The sequence below is a fragment of the Meles meles genome, chromosome 9 (assembly GCF_922984935.1).
Source record: "Meles meles chromosome 9, mMelMel3.1 paternal haplotype, whole genome shotgun sequence".
Classification (NCBI taxonomy): Eukaryota; Metazoa; Chordata; class Mammalia; order Carnivora; family Mustelidae; genus Meles; species Meles meles.
The window spans coordinates 45286581-45304641 of NC_060074.1; the positions used below are offsets into that span (position 1 = coordinate 45286581).

At 55.5% G+C, this 18061-nt stretch overlaps 2 protein-coding genes across 6 annotated transcripts in view; both read right to left on the reverse strand.

Moving 5' to 3' along the window:
- Positions 1–641: 641 nt before the first annotated feature.
- Positions 642–2960, reverse strand: HES6 (hes family bHLH transcription factor 6). Of its 2 annotated transcripts, none has more exons than XM_046019193.1 (4): positions 2688–2960; positions 2067–2153; positions 1874–1955; positions 642–1660 (listed from the first exon to the last, which is right to left on the reverse strand). In XM_046019193.1, exons 1-4 carry the CDS (start codon positions 2730–2732, stop codon positions 1233–1235), a joined length of 642 nt encoding a protein of 213 aa, XP_045875149.1. In that variant the 5' UTR covers positions 2733–2960; the 3' UTR covers positions 642–1232. The 2 variants fall into 2 exon arrangements, with proteins under 2 accessions (XP_045875149.1, XP_045875148.1); XM_046019192.1 differs by lacking the exon at positions 2688–2960 and adding an exon at positions 2232–2396.
- Positions 2961–7284: 4324 nt separating this feature from the next.
- Positions 7285–18061, reverse strand: part of PER2 (period circadian regulator 2) — a 39719-nt gene continuing 28942 nt past the window's right edge. For all 4 annotated transcript variants that reach the window (XM_046019058.1, XM_046019057.1, XM_046019056.1 and 1 more), the window contains exons 19-23: positions 15612–16432; positions 13507–13693; positions 12254–12446; positions 11197–11347; positions 7285–9439 (exon numbers count right to left, since the gene is read on the reverse strand). In XM_046019058.1, the coding sequence (XP_045875014.1) occupies positions 9290–9439; positions 11197–11347; positions 12254–12446; positions 13507–13693; positions 15612–16432 (1502 nt within the window). In that variant the 3' untranslated portion in view covers positions 7285–9289. The remainder of the gene's footprint in view (positions 9440–11196; positions 11348–12253; positions 12447–13506; positions 13694–15611; positions 16433–18061) is intronic.

The following is an 18061-nucleotide window of genomic DNA, read 5'->3' on the forward strand; positions in this document are numbered from 1 at the left end:
CTGGCCCACCCCAGGAGGGAACTTCCCTCCACTCTTGCTGCCCATCCCATCCCCCTCCTCTCAAGGTTTCTGACCTCTTGGGCCTACTTTGACCTCTAGTCCAAGCTGAGTAGAACCATGACAATTTCATCTCAAGCCATGAATGGGGCGGGTCTCTATGTCCCCGAACTCACTGGTACTGGGGGAAGATCCCTCTTTTGTCAGGAAGAGTGACCACCTCACATAAGTAGACCGCCATCTGCGTCACACTCATGGATCCTAAAACAGGCCTTCGAAAGAAACTTCCAAACCACATGGCTAGGAAGTAGGCATTCATTTTACTCCTAGAAGCTCCTGAACCAGAGAATGGTGGGGGACAGGCTGTTCCCCTGCTACTTCATTACTCTGGAGACAAACCCCATGGCAACGGTGTCCCTGTCCAGGATGCACACAGTTCCCAGGGAGGTGGGAGCGGTGTCCATTGTGAGACATGCCGCAGGTGTCTGCTCTCCATCACCACTGTGCTCGTCATGGTGCTGACAAAGGGTAGGAGATTTTAGAAACATTTGCCAGCATCAAGTACAAGAAAAACACCCCTAGTTTAGTATTTACCCATTAGATCCATCAAGGAGATCACATCATTCAGTCTTACTCCAAAAGGGTAACTAACTCTCCAAAATGCTTTATTTCATAAAACTGGAACATTTGATGGTAACCCAATACACAGACTCAAGTGGTCCAGGGAGCTCTGCTTCTCTCTGGCAGGTGGAGGAAATGCCACAGAAAGCCCCTGCCTCCCCTGCGTCCTGACTCAAGCGGCAAGTTCAAGCTTCTGCTCAGGCCAGGGCTGTCAGGGTTGGAGGTTCCCTCTGTCCTGTCACCAGTGCCCAGCACCAAGAAGGGCTTCGGCACCATTCTGTTCACCTCTGCCCCCAGATCCACACAGTACCTGAGAAGTCTGGACCAGTGAAACCCTGGAGAACCCTAGTAGTTCAGTGAGATTCCTCCTCCTGCCTGCAGCTCCCGCCCTCCACCCACTCCTGGGGGGCTGTGGGGTCCATAAGAAATACTTTCTTAAGAAACAGGACTAGGGCTGGTCACCCGGACTGCCCTGTATCCCAGCCACTGGAGGAAGAGAGCCGGCAGACCTGGGAGCCAGCCAGGACCCAGCCCCACCACCTGTGAACGGCAGGGAGGAGGGAACAGAGCAAGGGAAGGCCACACAACCCTTGCAAAAGGCGGGGTGATGTTAGTCACCAAGGCCTCCAGACGCTCTGGGCTATGCGGGCAGCAGTGAGGCTGCCCAGGGTTGCTGGCACCAACTCTGGCCCTTCAGCAGGAGCTCTGGTCAGTTCAGCCTCGGGGGCCTCCTCCAGGTCGGAGCACAGGTCGTCCCCGGGGCCTGGGGAACTGGGCATAGGGGATCCCAGGACCCCTCCTCCAGTGGGCCAGCCACTGCACCCAGGGGCTCCCGGAGGCCCTGCCAGGGCGTCCCCCAGCAGATCCCGGAAGCTGCTGCCCTCGCGCAGAGGCATGGATTCAAGCAGGTGGTTCAGGAGTTCTGCGGCGACAGTGGCATCGATGGCCTGGCACGTGGACACGAACGTGTGCACCTCGTGCATGCACTGGATGTAGCCAGCCGCGAAGCGCTCGCTTGCTTCCGCCTGCAGCTGCTCGCGCTCTGCGCCCAGGAGTGGGAGGGAGAGAGCGGCGCCGAGTCCGGTGAGCCACCACTGCGGTGGCCAGGCCCGCCCAGCCCGCGGGGACAGGGCTCACCCAGGGGACCCGGAGGTCGCCCTCGCCGCCGACAGTACAGGGGCGCCGGGCGGGGAGGTCCCCAGGCCGCGACCCGGGCCGGCTGGGCGAACGCGCCCCGCGCCCCACCGCCACTCACCGCGCGCACGGCCCCGCAGCGTGCCCTGCACACGCCGCACAGTCAGCTCCAGCACCTCGGCGTTCTCCAGCTTGGCCTGCACCTGTGCCGGCGGGAGAGCCGGGGGGCGTGTGGGGGATCGGTGAGGCCAGGCCACGCAGCGAACCCCGCTCTCCGGCCCAGCGGCCCCCGGGCGCCCGCCTGCCCGCCTCACCTCGGCGCCCGCCAGCAGCAGTCGCAGCTCCTGGAGGCTCTCGTTGATCCGCGCGCGCCGCTTCTTCTCCACCAGGGGTTTCCGGGCCTGCGGGAAGCGGGCGGCTGAGCCCCGGTCCCGGGCCTCCCGCCCGCTCCCCTGTCCCCCTGAGGCCCCGGCCCGCACCTTGCGGTCCCCCCGGGTCTCCCAGCCGTCCTCATTCTCCCGGCTCGGATGGTCCCGGCGGGGGGCCAGGGCCTGAGCCATGGCCCGCACCGCCCAGAGCGCAGCGAGCACCGCGAGCGCCCACGCCCCTCGCAGCGCACGGGGGAGCCTGCTGCAGCCCTAGCTCCTCCGCATCTTCCGCCCGCAGCGGCCCCGCCCCTTTTATAGCCATCGTTTGCATTTCAATGCACGTATTGGCCGCGCGGGCCCGAGCCGCCGGCTTGGAGGCGTAACGCGGCCAATGGGAGCGGCGCGCATTGTCCGGCTCCGCCGCGGAGGTCTGCGGGCAGCTGGTGGGGCGTGGTCGGCGGCCGCGGCCCCCAGCCCCGCCTCTCCGCAACCCCAGAGGCTTGGGGCACCCGAGGGGGCGGTGACCCGCAGGGCGGCGGTCAAGGCTGCTTCTGCTATCCTCCCTACCTGAGCGAGGCCTCCAGGTCTGCTGTGCGTGGGAGCAGCATTCATGCAGTCACACTTGTCTTAGTTCCTGCAAGGTGCCTCCCGGGAGGCGCGCTCTTGCGCGAGTGTCGGGTTGCTGGGTTCTGTGGGACAGAGCCACAGACAAGGCCGCGGTCTGTGGACCTGGAAAGGTATATGGGTCCGGCCCGGGATAGCTACGGAGTCCCGGCGAGTTGGGGGCCCATGGGGTAGCGGGGATGGGAGCGGCCCCATAGCTCCCTTGAGTTTCTTGCGCATTTGTGGGTCCAGACACCGGACTCGATCCTCGACACCGCCCTCCTCCCTCGCGGGGATCCTATTGGGGCGGGGCCCGCCGGCCAGCCGGCGCCGCCCCTCCTCCAGGCGCTCCTTCTCAGGTCACCCTTCCCCCGCCAGCCCCTTCTTCCCTAGTACCACCCCCCCCCACCCCCAGCAGCCGTCCATTCTCTTCTAATCATCATCGCTGTCCACCCAGCTCCCTATGTCCCCCTAATCCCCTTCGCTCCCTTGCCCCTCTTTGACCTCCCTTTCCCTGCTGGCCACAAACACACACACCCCCCACCCTGCCGCTGTACAACCCTGAACTCCTCCCCAGCCTTCCCTGGTCCTCCTCCCCGCCCACTCTTCTCTGTTCTCCCAGCTCCCTGGCCGACCGTCCTTCCGTGATCCCCACTCCTGTTCATTCACCCAGGCCAGTCTCCGTTCCTCGTCCCCCGCCCCATTCCCCCTCAGCTCCCTTTCCCTCCCAGCCCTCCCCTCAACAGACCCGCGTAGGCCGCCTTCTGGTCCCCGTAACTTGATGCCCATGACAGTTGGCAGCTGCGGCCCCTTGGGTGGAGAAAAGCGGGCCGAGCCAAGAGCGACAGGTGTTGGCCGCGCCTTTGTCTAGGCCTGCTTTGTCCGGCAGCGGCGGGTGGCGGGTGAGCTTGTGTCCGCCAGACGACCACCACCCCCACCGAGGGCCGCCCATCTGCCAGACTGGCCTCCCTGTGGGTGGGGTGGGTGGGCTGTGGGGCTGCGCCCTTGGGCAGCACCCTGGGGACGCCACCTGTTCCCTGCTCCACTGGCCTATGTACACTTCCCAGTGCAGCAAAGCTGGAATGGCAAGATGGGCTCTGGCCACCAGCCCTTTGCACAGACTGAGCCTTCCACCTGGAACATTCTTCAACACTCCTCCAAATATCTATTTCCCCACTGTTTAGGCCTGGCTTCCCTATTCCTTTTCCTCTTTCCGGGGGGAGGGCACCTTCCCCACGGTCACACTGCACCCTTACCCAGTCCCATACTACTTACCAGAGACTGGATTGTCTGCAACCCTTGAGACTGTAAGCATCCCTTGTCAAGGGTACCCAGGACCTCCTATCTACAACCAGCACAGAGCGTGGCCTCAGCAGAAGCCTGGGTGGGTAGGGAAGGGGAGGGGTTGTCCCTAGCCTGGCTGGAGAGCAATAAGGGAAGGAAACATCCAGGGACTGCAGTGCAGTGGGTGGTAGGTATGGCCACAGATAGGCCCCACCTTAGTCACCTGAAGATGGATCTTACTCCCTGTGACTATTTCACTTTGGGCTCCCCACCAGAAGGACCTTTACAGACAGACTGGTTTTGGTAAGAGGTTTGACATTTCCCAAAGTCTATCTAAAGATAGATAGACCTCTATCTATAACTATCTGAGAGTTTCTTCTGCTGATTTTCGCCTCCCATTACCTGTTATCACTCAGCCTCTTGTTTGCTTCTCTGTGAGCAGGCTTCTATGACCTCCCCAGCAGGGGCGCCTGGGTGGCTCAGTGGGTTAAAACCTCTGCCTTTGGTCAGTGGGTTAAGCCTCTGCCTTCAGCTCAGGTCATGATCTCAGGGTCTCTGGGATCGAGCCCCGTATCGGGCTCTCTGCTTGGCAGGGAGCCTGCTTCCTCCCCTCTCTGGCTGCTGCTCTGCCTACTTGTAATCTCTCTCTCTCTCTCTCTCTATCTGTAAAAAAGAAAAAAAAAAAATTAAAAAAAAAAAAAAAACCTCTGCCTTTGGCTCAGGTCATGATCCCAGGGTCCTGGGATCGAGCCCCACGTCAGGCTCTCTGCTCCGCAGGGAGTCTGGGATCGAGCCCCACGTCAGGCTCTCTGCTCCGCAGGGAGTCTGCTTCCTCCTCTCTCTCTGCCTGCCTCTCTACCTAGTTGTGATTTCTCTCTGTCAAATAAATAAAATATTAAAAAAAAAAGACCTCCCCAGCATAGCACTGCTCATCTAGGTAGAGAAACCTATTCCTTTACTTCAGTCATCCCCTGCTGTTCTCAGTCTCCCCTGAATGCCAGAAAGCTCAGGACTCTTCCCTTCCCTCTCACCTGGCTGCTCAGAGACCCACCTGCTCTCCTCCCCTTACTCCTAGTGGGGGGTCTGACAGGGGAGGGAGCTCACTGTGGACCTCACGAGAGCCTATAACTGGCCTGTGACTTTACTATTCTTTACCACTTCGACATCACTTAAGGGAAGGAGACCCTTAAGTAAGTACAATAAAGTTTCCACTACCTTGAGAATCTGCAATATGAAAAAAAAAAAAAAACCCTCAGTGATACTTCTTGTAGTCTGATGCATATGCCTCCCATTACCCATTATATTATTTGAACAAAGCCAAAGAGGTATTTTAGAATGTTCTCCATGAAAGACAGTCCCTGTTGGAACAGGATGGTCAACACCCCAAGGGAGGCCTCTGGGAAAAGACCAATAGAACACTTGATTGGATAGGGCATAGGTATGGGGAGGAAGGCCTGATAAATGTGAATAGTATAAGCAAAAAATGAGAGGCAATTAGGAACTCCAGGAAAAACAAAAAGCTCCCCCAAAGAGAAATGTAATCTCAGCACACTGGCTGACCTAGGAGTTATAGTTCTTTCACTGTCACAACAATATAACACTGTTCATGAGGTTTCAACATTTATAATCAATCTATAGAGAAGGTAAGGAAGACTTATTATTACTGTTATGGAACATGATATAAAGTTGACTATGTAAAAACAAAAGGATAGATGACAGTTGTCAGAAGAAGGGAGGGGTCTGAAGCCGAGAGATAGGGACCTCAAGAGTCTTACATGGGAAGGTGGTTTGAGGAATGCTCTCTATAGAGTTGAAGGAAAGAGAAATTAAGGGCTGGGATATGCCTCATTGTGACCAAGAACCCTGAGAAAAAAAAAGCACAAGGATAGAGCAAGGTATTAGGAGTCAATAAGATGTTTGGCTGGACCAGAAGTTCCCCAATGACCCATCTTTGAAGTTCGCCTCGATTTCCCTTAGTGGGTCCGTTGGCTGGCTGGCTTGGCCCTTTCCTCCCAGAAGCCTGGTTGTTCCATCTCAGGGCCACCAAGCCCTCTCTCCCTCCTTTGCATGGCCTCCCCTAGTGGACCCATTTCCTGCCATTTGTCTCTTGGACTGATCCTACCTTCAAAGGTTGCTTGAGCACAGACTTCCTGAGCATTTGGGCCCTTTGATCCCCCCAGATCCAGGAACAGAGGCCAGCAGAGTCTGGGCAGGGCTGTGGTGGCCACAGGGGGACCAGTTAGCGGCAGGGGTGGCAGGCCATAAATCCCCAGGGAACAAAGGCAGTGGCCAGCCTATGGATGTCCAGGCCCCTTGTAGGCAATCAGCCCAGAAAGCTTGGAGAAGCTCCTTTTGGTCTGGAAATAAACCAGGGGGTGACTTTGGGGTTATATGGTAAATAAAAATGCAATTAAGAGTCCCCAGTGGCACTCAGTTTGGTGAAACGGCCATATCTGGCCATTTAAGGCCAGTTTGCTGAGGCTTCTATACCTACTTGGAGGACTTTGCCTTTGTTCCCCTACCCCCACCCCATCCCCCCATCACCACCAGGCTAGAAGGCAGGGAGTCAAGCCTTCCCTCCTACTCAGGGAGCTTCTGGAAGGCTGGGCACTGGGTCCAGGATCCCTTCCTCTCTTTGCTCTGTTTCCCATGGTATTGGTATGAAAGGTGGGAGGAAGCTGGAAGCAGGACTCCTCTGTTTTAACCAGGCCCGGCAAGGCTTCTTCACTATGGCAAGAACAGGATGCGTGGGGGGAGGGGATTTTGCGATGCTGCCTCTATGGTCTCTGATGGAGCACGAGGCCTTTCTGGTTGGCATCCTTCTGACTTCTGCCTTCAGCCCCGTGGCCAGCACACTGCGAGCTAGCCCAGGAGGAACACAGCGCACCAAAGGGAAGAGAGTGGGTGCTTGGGGCCATCTCAGAGTGGACTGGAGCTGGGGGCTGAGTCAGGAAGCCCCACCCCTGCGTCTGCAAGTGAAAAGCCGTGGCAGCACTGGATCACAGGATTAGATTTACATTCTGTGATGTTCCATCCTAAGAGTTCACTGGGCAGCTGGGGCAGCGAGCAGTGTGGGTACCCGGAAGAGAGATGCCCTCGTGCATGCGCAGGAAGGGACTAGCTGTGCCATGGAAGAAATGTGGCAGGTCTTTGAGACTGACGTAACTCCTCACACAGCATTTCTGAAGTTCTTTTTCTTCCTTTCTTTCTTGTTTCATCTTTTGGTAATCTTTGATCTCATGGTTTTGGCCCCGTGCTACATTAAAAGTACATACAATTAACAACAAAAATATACTTGCTTTATTTAGCAATTTTCTAAAAAGCAAAAACAGTCATAAAAAGACACAAGCAGTAAACAAACATATTGCACTGGGTGAAGAAAGTTTGGTCTGTGTGTGAACAAACCACGTGAACGGCAAGGCTGACCAAGTCATTACACAGACTCTGAGAGCTTATTTACATGTCTTTTCAGGAATAGATTAAAAAGAAGGCTCAGTTTAAAATCGAGAAAAAGGTTTTATAACCCCTGTATAAGCACACATACTAAGGGAAACACGTCTTGATACGTGGCACCGTGTAAACAGTTTCACAAAATGCTCCTATTGTCAACTGCCCAGCACGCGTGAAGCTATGCACTTAACAATCAATGAGCATAGATCATATAATAAAATAACGCTGATGGTAAACATTCGTAACTGTGGACAATGTTTTGACAGTTGTGTGTTCAGGTAACATACACATAACATTGACTAGCATCTAATCCCTTAATGATCAGACCTCAGCGGCAGGGGGCAGGTTTGAAGGCGTCTATTCTCCAACAAATACACAGGCTACCATCTCATTTTGGGCATCTGAAGGTGCTGTCACTTTATAATTTTAAAAACCCATCAGTATTCTTACATTTGAGTTTAAGAAAAATCGGATTAATATCCAAATGTAAGACTGAAGACCAGGCAGATGACAAGGAGGCCGCACTGACTCTTGCAGCCACGTCTCCGTCGGAGTACGGGAGGAAGCCTGCTTTCCTTTCTGTTTTTACAAGCTCAACCCGATTTTCAGCCAACTCTCTCCTGCGGTAACTTTCACTCCAGGGACCAACATAGCTTTTCCCCAAACAATCCTTGGGATCCATGGAGCAACATGAGGTTTTGTAAGGAGAGGGGCAGACTGGCCTCACTCCTCCACAGGTGTCCCAGTGACCGGACAGTGCTGGTGACGCGAGGACTGTCACTGCTGGGACCGGAAGCTTCCCTGAGTGAGGTCAGGCTCATGGAAAGAACAAGTGTTGGCATATCAGCCCAGGGTGTGGGGAGAGACGAGCTCACGGCACTCAGGAAAACACAGATGGGGTCACCAGCTCACAGTGTCGGAGCTCGTGTCTGGGAGGCTCCAGCTGAAGGACAGACACCAACAGGTTCCAAATGTGGCTACCAGAGACCGGTCTGCAAAGGGAAGTTGCCATAGAGATAGTCAACACCATATTTTATCTACATATGGGTCATGGTCTGAAAGGGACCCAACGATGATGTAGAAATACACAGAAGGTTCTGGGTGTGTGCCAGTCTGATGGAGCTAGTCAGACAAACCACGGGGCTTCTTCTGTCCAGAGTGAGCATCTCTCCTTGGCTTGGCCCAAACACAAGCTACATTAGATTGAAAGGTTTGCCAACATAGTAGCCGAAGCGGAAGCTGCTGGTTTGCCGAAGTATGCTTCACACTGATGCACACGAAACACTTTGACAGAAAGTTAGGAGAGGCTGTGATCTCCATTTGGTACATTCTAAAAACATCTAGTTTGTCTCAGTGGTGATCTAGATACAGAGCAGACCCCAGAGGACAGAAACTGACCTGATCCAAACATACCTGGGGGCAGCTGTGGAAGGACCGGGAGCATCCCAGCTGTTTGCCGCAGGCTGGAAGATGCCTCTGGACACCCAGGGCCAGGGAGAAGCCTCCTCGGGCCACGGACCTCTGGGAGCCCTAGGGCAAACTCCCTGCTGCATGCCGAAGGCATTCCAGCTTTCTCAAGTTAAGGAATAGTGAGATCTGTCCCAAACTCTGTATTTATGTTTTAAATACCGAAGTGTATTTCCTCCCCGACCCTTCCCACCCTCCACAGTTTTAAATCATTCCTTCAGAAAACTATGTTTTTTTTTTCTAAAACAAAAAAAGCGACATAAGTTTATCTGTCCCTTTCATTACAAACAGATGTGAAAATCTTTCATCGCTTCTGAGCACCATCTAATGTAGATCACGGGCTATTGGGGGGGCGGGGAGGAGAGCTAGGTCCGCTCTTCACTTCTGTGACTCAAGGGGGCTCCATTTTCCTCCTCTTTGGCGTCTGTGGCTTCACTGAGACCCAGAGTAGGAGTATCTTCCTCGTAGGGTGGGCAGATATTGTCTTGTCCCTTGTTCCCACAGTAAACACATTCCTTAAAGGGAAAGATGTAAAGTCAGTTAACAAAAATGACCCCTTCATTACCAAACAGTGATCTGACCTGAGGGAGGTGCAGGTGACCTGGGGTCAGCCCTGGTGAGCGGGGAGAGCGGGAAGCCGCTGAGGGGCTGCTGGGACCCTGCCTGCTCTTGAGGGAGGTCAGAGCTGCTCCCCAGGGGCCCCACTCCCCACTTCCCCACAGCCAGGGGAGCATCCAGTGCCTTATCTGAGAGGCAGCTCTTCATGGTGACAGGATAGCGGGACCAGTAGGCTCAAGGTTCTGTCCCAGCTCCTCCCCTTCCTGCCTGTGGGACCACAGTCAAGGTCCAGTTTCACTGCCTTCTCCAACCTCAGTTTTCTCGTGCAGAAAGTGGGCACGGCAAAGTACTGTCTCATTCCCTATCTGTTGAGCACCTGTAATGCTCCAGGCAGGTCCCAAGGACTGGGATTCTCCAGCGAACAAAGATGAAAATCTCTGCCCTGGAGAGGAGGGGAGGGGAGATCCTGGGAGTGGAGAGGGACAATAGCCCGAGTGACAGGTGTCCCCAGTATATTCAAGATGAAAGCGTAGAGGAACACAGCACATGGATGAGAACTACAACCTTCAGAACCAGAGAAGGCCCCTGATTTGGGGGGGCGGGGTCTGTGACACCCTCCCCTCACAGGGTGGAGTCTCGCTCCCTGGGAAGTGTGGCTTCCAGCCTTCAGGTGATGACAGATGCCCCCACCGACATCTTGCCCTCACCTTCACGAGAAACCCTGAGCCCGAACTGCCCAGGTAAGCTGCTCCTTAATTCCCAGCCCAAAGAAACACTGGGACAGCATAAGTGTTCATGGCTTTAGGCCACTAAGGCTTGTGGTTTTTGCTAGGAGGTGACAGACAGTCAATCCTGTGGTGTGTGACAAAAACCCCTGAAGGAAGCCAGGAGGAGCCATGTGACCGAGAGAAGGGCCTCCCAGGAGAGGGAAGGGCAGGTGCAAAGGCCGGGTGGCAGGAGGGACAGGCGAGAGGCCCACGTGGCTGCAGAGAGTGAGGGAAGAGAAATGGCAGATGGCAGATGGGGGTGTCGTATCAGATTTTTATGGCTTTGCAGCACTTTACTCCAACTGGCCGGGGCACGGCTGCCAGGGACACAACCGTAGGGACAAGGGGGAAGGATGTGCAGAGGGGAGGCCGCCATGAAGATCCAGCTGAAAGAGCACCGCGACTTGGAGCAGTGGGCAGTGCTGGAGGGAATGGGGGTGTCGGGGTCCTGTCCTGAAGCTGGAGGACTGAGAAGGCAGCACGTTCGGAGGCTGAAGGACATGGAGACCCTGAAGTGAATGGCTTCCAGGGTGTGGGGCTCAGGGTGGGTGGGGCGTGGGGATGGGCACAGACATGACTCCGCAAGTCCTGTGGAGGAGGAGGGTGCGGCTGCAGGTCCCTGAGGCCTGGAAGGAGTGGTGTTCCCACGGTTATCTAACGGTCTATGCAGACACTGAGGGCTTATGGTAGGAGAGCTGCTTCCACGTTTGTTTTTTGAATTGAAAACAAGTGAAAGAAAGAAACAACATTCAAATTTCAGTATGCCACCGAGAGGGAATATTCAGAAGATCTTTTCGGGAACAAGGTTGCAAAGTTCCTTAAAGTAGATTCAGTAGCATCCTGGGATCATTTGTCTTCGTGAACAGACTCTTTCTAGCTTTGGAAGTTTGAGGGGTACTGAGAGTAGCAAGGGCTGCGGAGAGTGCGCACAGGCGTGCTGAGCTCACCGTGAGGTCCAGGGCGGCAGGCAGGCGGCCGCCCCGCAGCCATGGATGTACATCCAGCAGCTCCTGCCTCTGGCCCTCGGTGAACTGGGGCTGGGACTTCTGCATGGCTCTCAGCTTCTCCCGGTCTTCCTTCAACACTGTTTCCAGATTCCTTCACAAAACAGTTAGAAACAGGTAAGCTGTACAGCACCTGAAGGGGGTTCTGTGGTTTAAAAAAAAAAAAAAAGACCCTCTTTTTCTAGCAACTCTTTCAGGATTAATTAATTTTAGATGATTTTATTTAATGCCAATTTCCTTTTTCTTTAAAATAAATTACCCCACTTAAGGCACCTTAAATTCCCTAGTCTATCATCTGTAGTTTTTCTATTAAAATAATCCAAATTACAATCTAGGTTTTATTTGAAATTAGGGCGGTTGGGCACCCACAGACGCTTGGTTCTGCACAGGCTGGTTAGCTGGAGACTCTGACCATCGAGGCAGCAGGTGGGGTAACCATCCTGGGTCCCCAGCAGACACTGGGCTGGCTGGAAGCTGCCCCGGACAAGGAAACCCAGGACCCCTTCCACCTGCCCCCAGAGGCCTGGCAGTCCTGAGCCTCTGTGGTAATCCCTCCTTCCTTCCCTGGCTCTTCCCACCATGGGGCTCTGAGGCATAGGGACCATAGCAGTCCCTAGACCAGACTGATGCGGGGTCCCAGTGGTGGAAGCACAGACCTGCTCACCACAGAGCAGCTGGTGGCCCAGGTTGCTCACCTCCCTGAGCTCCTTTATCTCCACAGCCCATTTCACCCACAGGGGAACAGGCAACTGAGCCAAAGGGAGACATTGGCACAAACGCTTCGTGAGCCCAGCAACACGACAGGGGTTGGGAGGGAGCCAGTCCTCCTCCCAGCCCACGGCAGGTCACCCGCAGTTCTCCGCGGGACCACGGAGCCGTCCAGAGTGACCCTGCTTCTCTGTCTGCTCAATCAGAGGCGAGGCTCTCAGCGGGAAGTCCCCCCGACTGGGTGGCCTTGTTGCTTGGTGAGCCCATGTCCCTAGGAGAAGTCGGGGGTTACCGGGAAGGCATCTGGTAGGTCATCATGACGCTGTCGTCCGTGTCGGCCATCAGCAGCCAGACGGGGTCCTGCAGGACATACTTGATGAATTGCTCGCTTTCTTCCATATCTGCCTTCACTTTCGCTTTGTGGTTCTTCTCCGAAGAGTCAACGCTTCCGAAATACTTGCTGGTGTGACCTGTGTCACTGCTGCCTTTAAGAACACAACACGTGGCAAGTGAAAACCTTTCATGTGAAGTTAAACCTCATAAAATGGCAGTTTTAGGGAGCCGAAGGGTTTGATATGGTAACAGGTGCCTAGACGGGTAGGTTTTGCCTCCTCTTTCCAGTTCTCAAAGTATCTGGATAATACCAGCCAGCACCGTGGGGACGATTCTCTCCCAGGTCAGCCCTGAGAAGTCCAGATGGGGCTGCGTCTTAGAAATCGTGCTCCTTTGGGGTGCCTACGGGCTCCATCAGTTAAGCGTCCAACTCCTAATTTCAGCTCAGGTCATGACCTCAGGGTCGTGGGATGGAGCCCCACATCAGGCTCCGTATGCTGGGCATGGAGCCTGCTTCAGATTCTCTCTCTCCCTCTCCCATGCCCCCCTCACCAATAGAAATCATGCTCCTGCTCCTTGACTAGGTCAGGCCACAGAGAAGCTAGTTTTGTCAGCGGGGGGCAGCTGGCCTGGCACACTCTGCCATCAGCCTCTGTGGGGAGCAAGGCCAGAGAACAGGTGAAGACAGGGTGTTCAATCAGTGGGGAGTGTAGGCGGCTGTTCCAGATCACACCTGAGTGATCCTCCCTGGTAAAGCACAACCCTATGCCCTAGCTTCACGCAAGGGAAGCTAACTCAGCAAGGGGAGCACTACTGGCCCTCCTGGCAGGCCCAGAGACTCTGAGGGATGGTCCAAGATGGTCCAAAAGGGCCGGTGGCGTGGAGGCCCATGATGACAGCAATGTCCATAGCAAACAGGCAGAGGGGATGCACATCGGCAGGGCAAGGCAGGAGGATAGAACCCACACCTCTGGCAGCCACGGCTGCAGGCTCTGGGGAGGCACTTGGGAGCACCAGCTGGATGCCTGTGGCGACCTGATCTGCACCAGATACCAGGGCCTGAGCACACACAGGCCTGTGGCCTGGAGTGCGGGAAAAGCTGCGGACGCCCAGGAGCATTAGCTGGCCATCATCTAAACAAACCTGAAATCCAGCAACTGAAACACACCCAATGCCCACAGGATTTGGGTGGTCCTGGCGCCAACAACATACCTGCTCCACTTCTGGATGTAGTGTAGCCCAGTGAGCCTGAGCCCAGGGAGTCGGATGTAGCAGAGGCTCCACTCCCAGATAGGGCCGACCCTGTGGCTGAGCATAGATCCTCGTGCAGCAAGAGGTTGAGCAGGCCACTGGATGTGGAAAGGGCATCACTGTTCCGGGCATCTGCAGGTTCCTCATGCTTTGTGAACAGGGAGAAGACAGCACAGTCAGGGCTCAGTGCACAGAATGGGGCTCGGCACACAGAATGGGGCTCTGTATACACAGAAGGGCTCAGCATACAGTCAGGCTCTGCATAAAGAGAGAGGCTCTGTGCACAGTTAGGACATGATGCACAGAACAGGGCTCTGCATACAGCCAGGGCTCTGCATAGAGAGAGGCTCTTTGCACAATCAGGGTACAGGACACAGAATTGGGCTCTGTGCATAGTCAGGGCTCTGCATACAGAAAAAGGCTCAGCACACAGGGTGCAGTGCACAGAGAGGGCTCAGTGCACAGTCAGGGCTCTGTGTATAGAGAGGGAGCTGGTGCACAGTCAGGGCTCTGCTCACAGTCAAAGGCTTGGTGCACAAAGAGAACCTCTGCTCACTGTCAGAGCTCTATGTATAGAGTGGGGCTTGGTGCACAGTCAGGGCTCTACACAGAGTCGGGGTTTTGTGCACAGAGAGAGGGTTTGTGCACAGTCAGGGCTCTGCATATAGAGAGAGGATCTGCACACAGTCAGGGCTCTGCCCAGAGCTCTGCACACTGTCAGGGCTCTACATACAGAGAGAGGGTCTGTGCATAGTCAGCGCTTAGCACATAGAACAGGGCTTGGGGGAGCTGCACAGCGCTGTCTGCACAGGGCTGCTCAGAGACAGAGCAAAGTGCCATCCTCCTTAGGTCACTGGTCCTCCCTTCACCGCCAACAAAGAAGGCAAAACGAACATGCCCCCCCCCCACCAGTTACTAAGTCTACAGCAACATCCTTGCTAGTAGTCTATGAGTGTCATCTAATAACCTTCATTTTAGGAAGGTCACACCAAAGACAGTGGGTCTTGGGTCCCTGAGAGAAAGGCCTTCTGCTCGTTCCCACAGCCTGGCAGACAGGGAAGAGGGGCAGCACGTCAGCAGCACCCCAGTGACTGCTGCCCTGTGGGATGGGGGAGGGGAATCTGGCTTCCCAGGGCATGGCCTTGACCTGGCAGCATCCTGACCCTCTGACCCTCTAACCCTCTAACCAGCACAATAGGCCCAGAACCCCAGACACAGGGGTCGGGGGCACCTGGCACATGGAGGTGTTTACTTGCAACTGCAAGATTGTGCTTCCCCTCCCAGAAGCAAGGGCAGGGGCGCCAGTGGCCGCGTTGCCCCGCTAGTGTGACTACATCCCTCAGCGCGGTCACTGCACCCCTCAGCGTGGTCAATCAGAGCAGTCACTACACAGCTCAACGTGGCCACTACACCCCTCAGCGCGGTCACTCAGTGCGGTCACCACACCCCTTAGCGTGGTCACTCGGCGTAGTCACTACACCCCTCAGCGCAGTGACTCAGCCCGGTCACTTAGCGTGGTCACTACACCCCTCAGTGCGGTCACCATACACCAGTGGCTCACTGGAAGCAGCTCACGACTTCATTAACTGAACAAGAACAGCACACCAGCACCTGTGGGACTTGGGAGGAGGGGTGCAGGTGGCCTGGTTTCAGAGCTCAGGCCTCTGCCTCCCTGCCCCCCCAGGGTGCCTCTGGGGCTGGCTCCCCCCACCCCCACTGTCCTCCAAGGGTCTGAGTTCTGGCATTCAACCTGACTGTGCTTTATCCACAGAGTTTCACTGAAAATACTGGGGCCCAGAGCAAGTCATGAAGTCACGCGTGTGTATCTGGACCTGTGTCCCCCATCAGACAATCCAGTGGCTTCCTTCATCTGGACCCCCAGACAATAAGAAGCTGCCAGGGTCTACACTGACAGGGTCGCTGAGCCGGAAAACATTCCCGTCCAGCCCGTGTATTTAGGTCACAACTGGGACCGTATGGCAGGAGGGGAGACAGGAGCGCACGTGCTCACCCTGTTCCTGCGCCCCTGCTGCCTGCTTTAGGGAAGGAAGGTGGGAAATGCTTACGATTGGCGAGGCCTTCGGCTGCCGGTCCCAGGATGTGGCAGGTCTGCAGTCGGGCCCTGCACCCGCTGTCCCTGCTGTTCCTGAGGCCACGGCGCTGCCCTCAGGGGCCTCCTCCAGCTGCAGCAGGTTGAGCTGCAGAGGCGAGCTGCCCCGGGACTGGAAGAGCGGAGGAGAGGCTCTGCCCGGGGGCCCAGAGGCGGACGGTGGGGACATTGGGGTGGCTGTGCGAGAAGCTGCCAGCCCACGCTCCGCCAGAGGACACGTGCATGGCGCTTTGTGGGGTGAGGTCTGGCTGGGGAGCTCAGGCTGCGAGGCAGGGATCATGTCGGACAGAAAGTTAGGCTGGCCTGGGAAGAAGGCCTGGGGCAGGCTGGGGGTCACTGAAGGGAAGGAATAGTTGGGTAACACCAATGTCATGACTGGGGTCAAGGGGACAGCAAACGGCGGGTGCTGGATGGCAAACTCGTGCTGGGTGTCCATGGGCACGGCGGGCACTGCGAAGCTGGCCTGGGGAGCCAGGGGTGCTGACGCCACCATCCCTGGTGTGGGCATGATTCCTGGGGCTGGAAACACAGGCAGGGGGTAAGCAGGCACCGAGGCAGGGAAGGGCGTCGTGGGGCAGCTAGATTGGGATGTGTCCCACGGTGACCAGGCTGTGGCATTGAGGCCCATCAGTGGGGACCGGTGGGGCACAGGGCCCCCAGACCCAGTGCTCTCAGAAGAGTCTCGAGGCTTGGCCCGTTTGGACTTCAGTTTTCTGTTCTTCCCAGTTTTTTTCCAAGACGATTCTATTCCAGAAGCATTTCTTAGTCCTGGTGCAGCTAAAAAAATGGGAAAGCACCAGAGTTAAGATGCAAACATTTATGTGTTTGCCAGTTTTCAGACTCCTAGGCTCCCAGAAACACGAGGACACATCGTGTTTCTGGCAGTCCCGTGTTTCCAAACGCCAGCCTGTGGCCACTCAGGCCACCATCAGGTGCTCCCCGGCCCTCAGTGAAGTGAGAACAATCAGGGCAAAATGTTCATAAAACCAGAGTTACCCAGTTTTAAGGACGGCCATTAATTGCAAGATCACATGCCCTGTTTTTCATCTGGTGTTAAAATACCCTTTCCCTGACAAAATAATAGTGATGAAAAGTTGTATTTAAAAGATTTCATTTGCTCAAAAAAGTAAAAAGACTGGTAACTGTCAGCGGTTCCCCAGTTTGTGAAATGTGAAGGGTAACACCCCTGATCATCTAACCTATTTTTCAATGTTATGGGCTTCATCACTACTGTTCCTTAAAACAAGCTACTTCCTGCTTTGCCTGTCAGAGGGAGCCTGGACTCCAGCCCAAGGGGAGGTCAGAGGATGGAAGGGAGCACATGCTCTTGGAACTACCTTCTTTCTCTCTGGTGAGCAATGCTTTTTTTCTTTAGAAGGCTGGAGGTCTCCAAGGGTAGCAGAAGGGACTCTGGACTTGTCCCCACATTCCACCCCCCCGGCCTGGGCTAGCAGGGGAAGTATGTTGGTTGAGCTGGGGGGTCATGCCATGCCTGGGATGGTCCCAGGAACCTCAGTTTCTCGTCTCCTGTCACACAGGGTAACTCTGGGCTTCTGCAGCAGGTATGTGGGGACACCTTCTGTCAGCTATGCCAACAGTTGCTCCCTTAACCTTCACTCCCTGCTGAAGACAAATGGGCCAATCCAAGGCAAAATGCTAAGTGGGTAGAGGCTTTGTGACTCAGAATCTGTCTGGTGTTTTTCTATAGGAAATCTGTCCCCTGGTGGTACTACTGGTTGAAGCACTGGGCTCCTGGGATTGCACATCAGGGTCTAGACAGGGTTGCTGTGGACAGCTGCACAGTCTGTGCACTGCAAAAACTGCTGGGCCAAGGGGGGCAAGAGGGAGCTGGAACTCCATACTAAATCAGGCCCACAGAGTGGGTCTGCCCAAGGTGGGGGGATGACACTTTCTCCTAATTTTCAAAGAAATTAGGCCCAACGGTCACCCTAAGTCTGGGGAAGAAGGAGAAAAGGAAAAGACTAGAAAAGACATAATCCTTGGCAGTATCAGTCTCTTTCACTTCTCATATTTTCACTTTGTGGTGTGTCTGCCTAGAGATCCAGGGGAAGCTGGGTTCCCGTGGTGCATGTTTCTCCTGGGCTCACTAGCTCTGATCCCTGTTGTCTGGCCTGGGGAGCCCTGGGAAGAGGTGGCATCTCTGATCAGTCCAGCCCTGTCTATCTTCACCCCATGCCCTTTGACCCCCTGCTGGCTCTCAGCCTGGAAGGCAGCTTTCTGCACTCCCAGGGTCTATTCTCCAGCCCTAAGGCCCCCCAGATAGGAAGGTATCTGGGGAGAAGGGGGCCACTCCCTCCTACGGTGTCCTCAGGAGTTTGACACCATGTGCCCTGTCAGTCCTATGGGGTGGGTAGGGTCCCCTGCCCTTCACAGTCACCCAGTGAG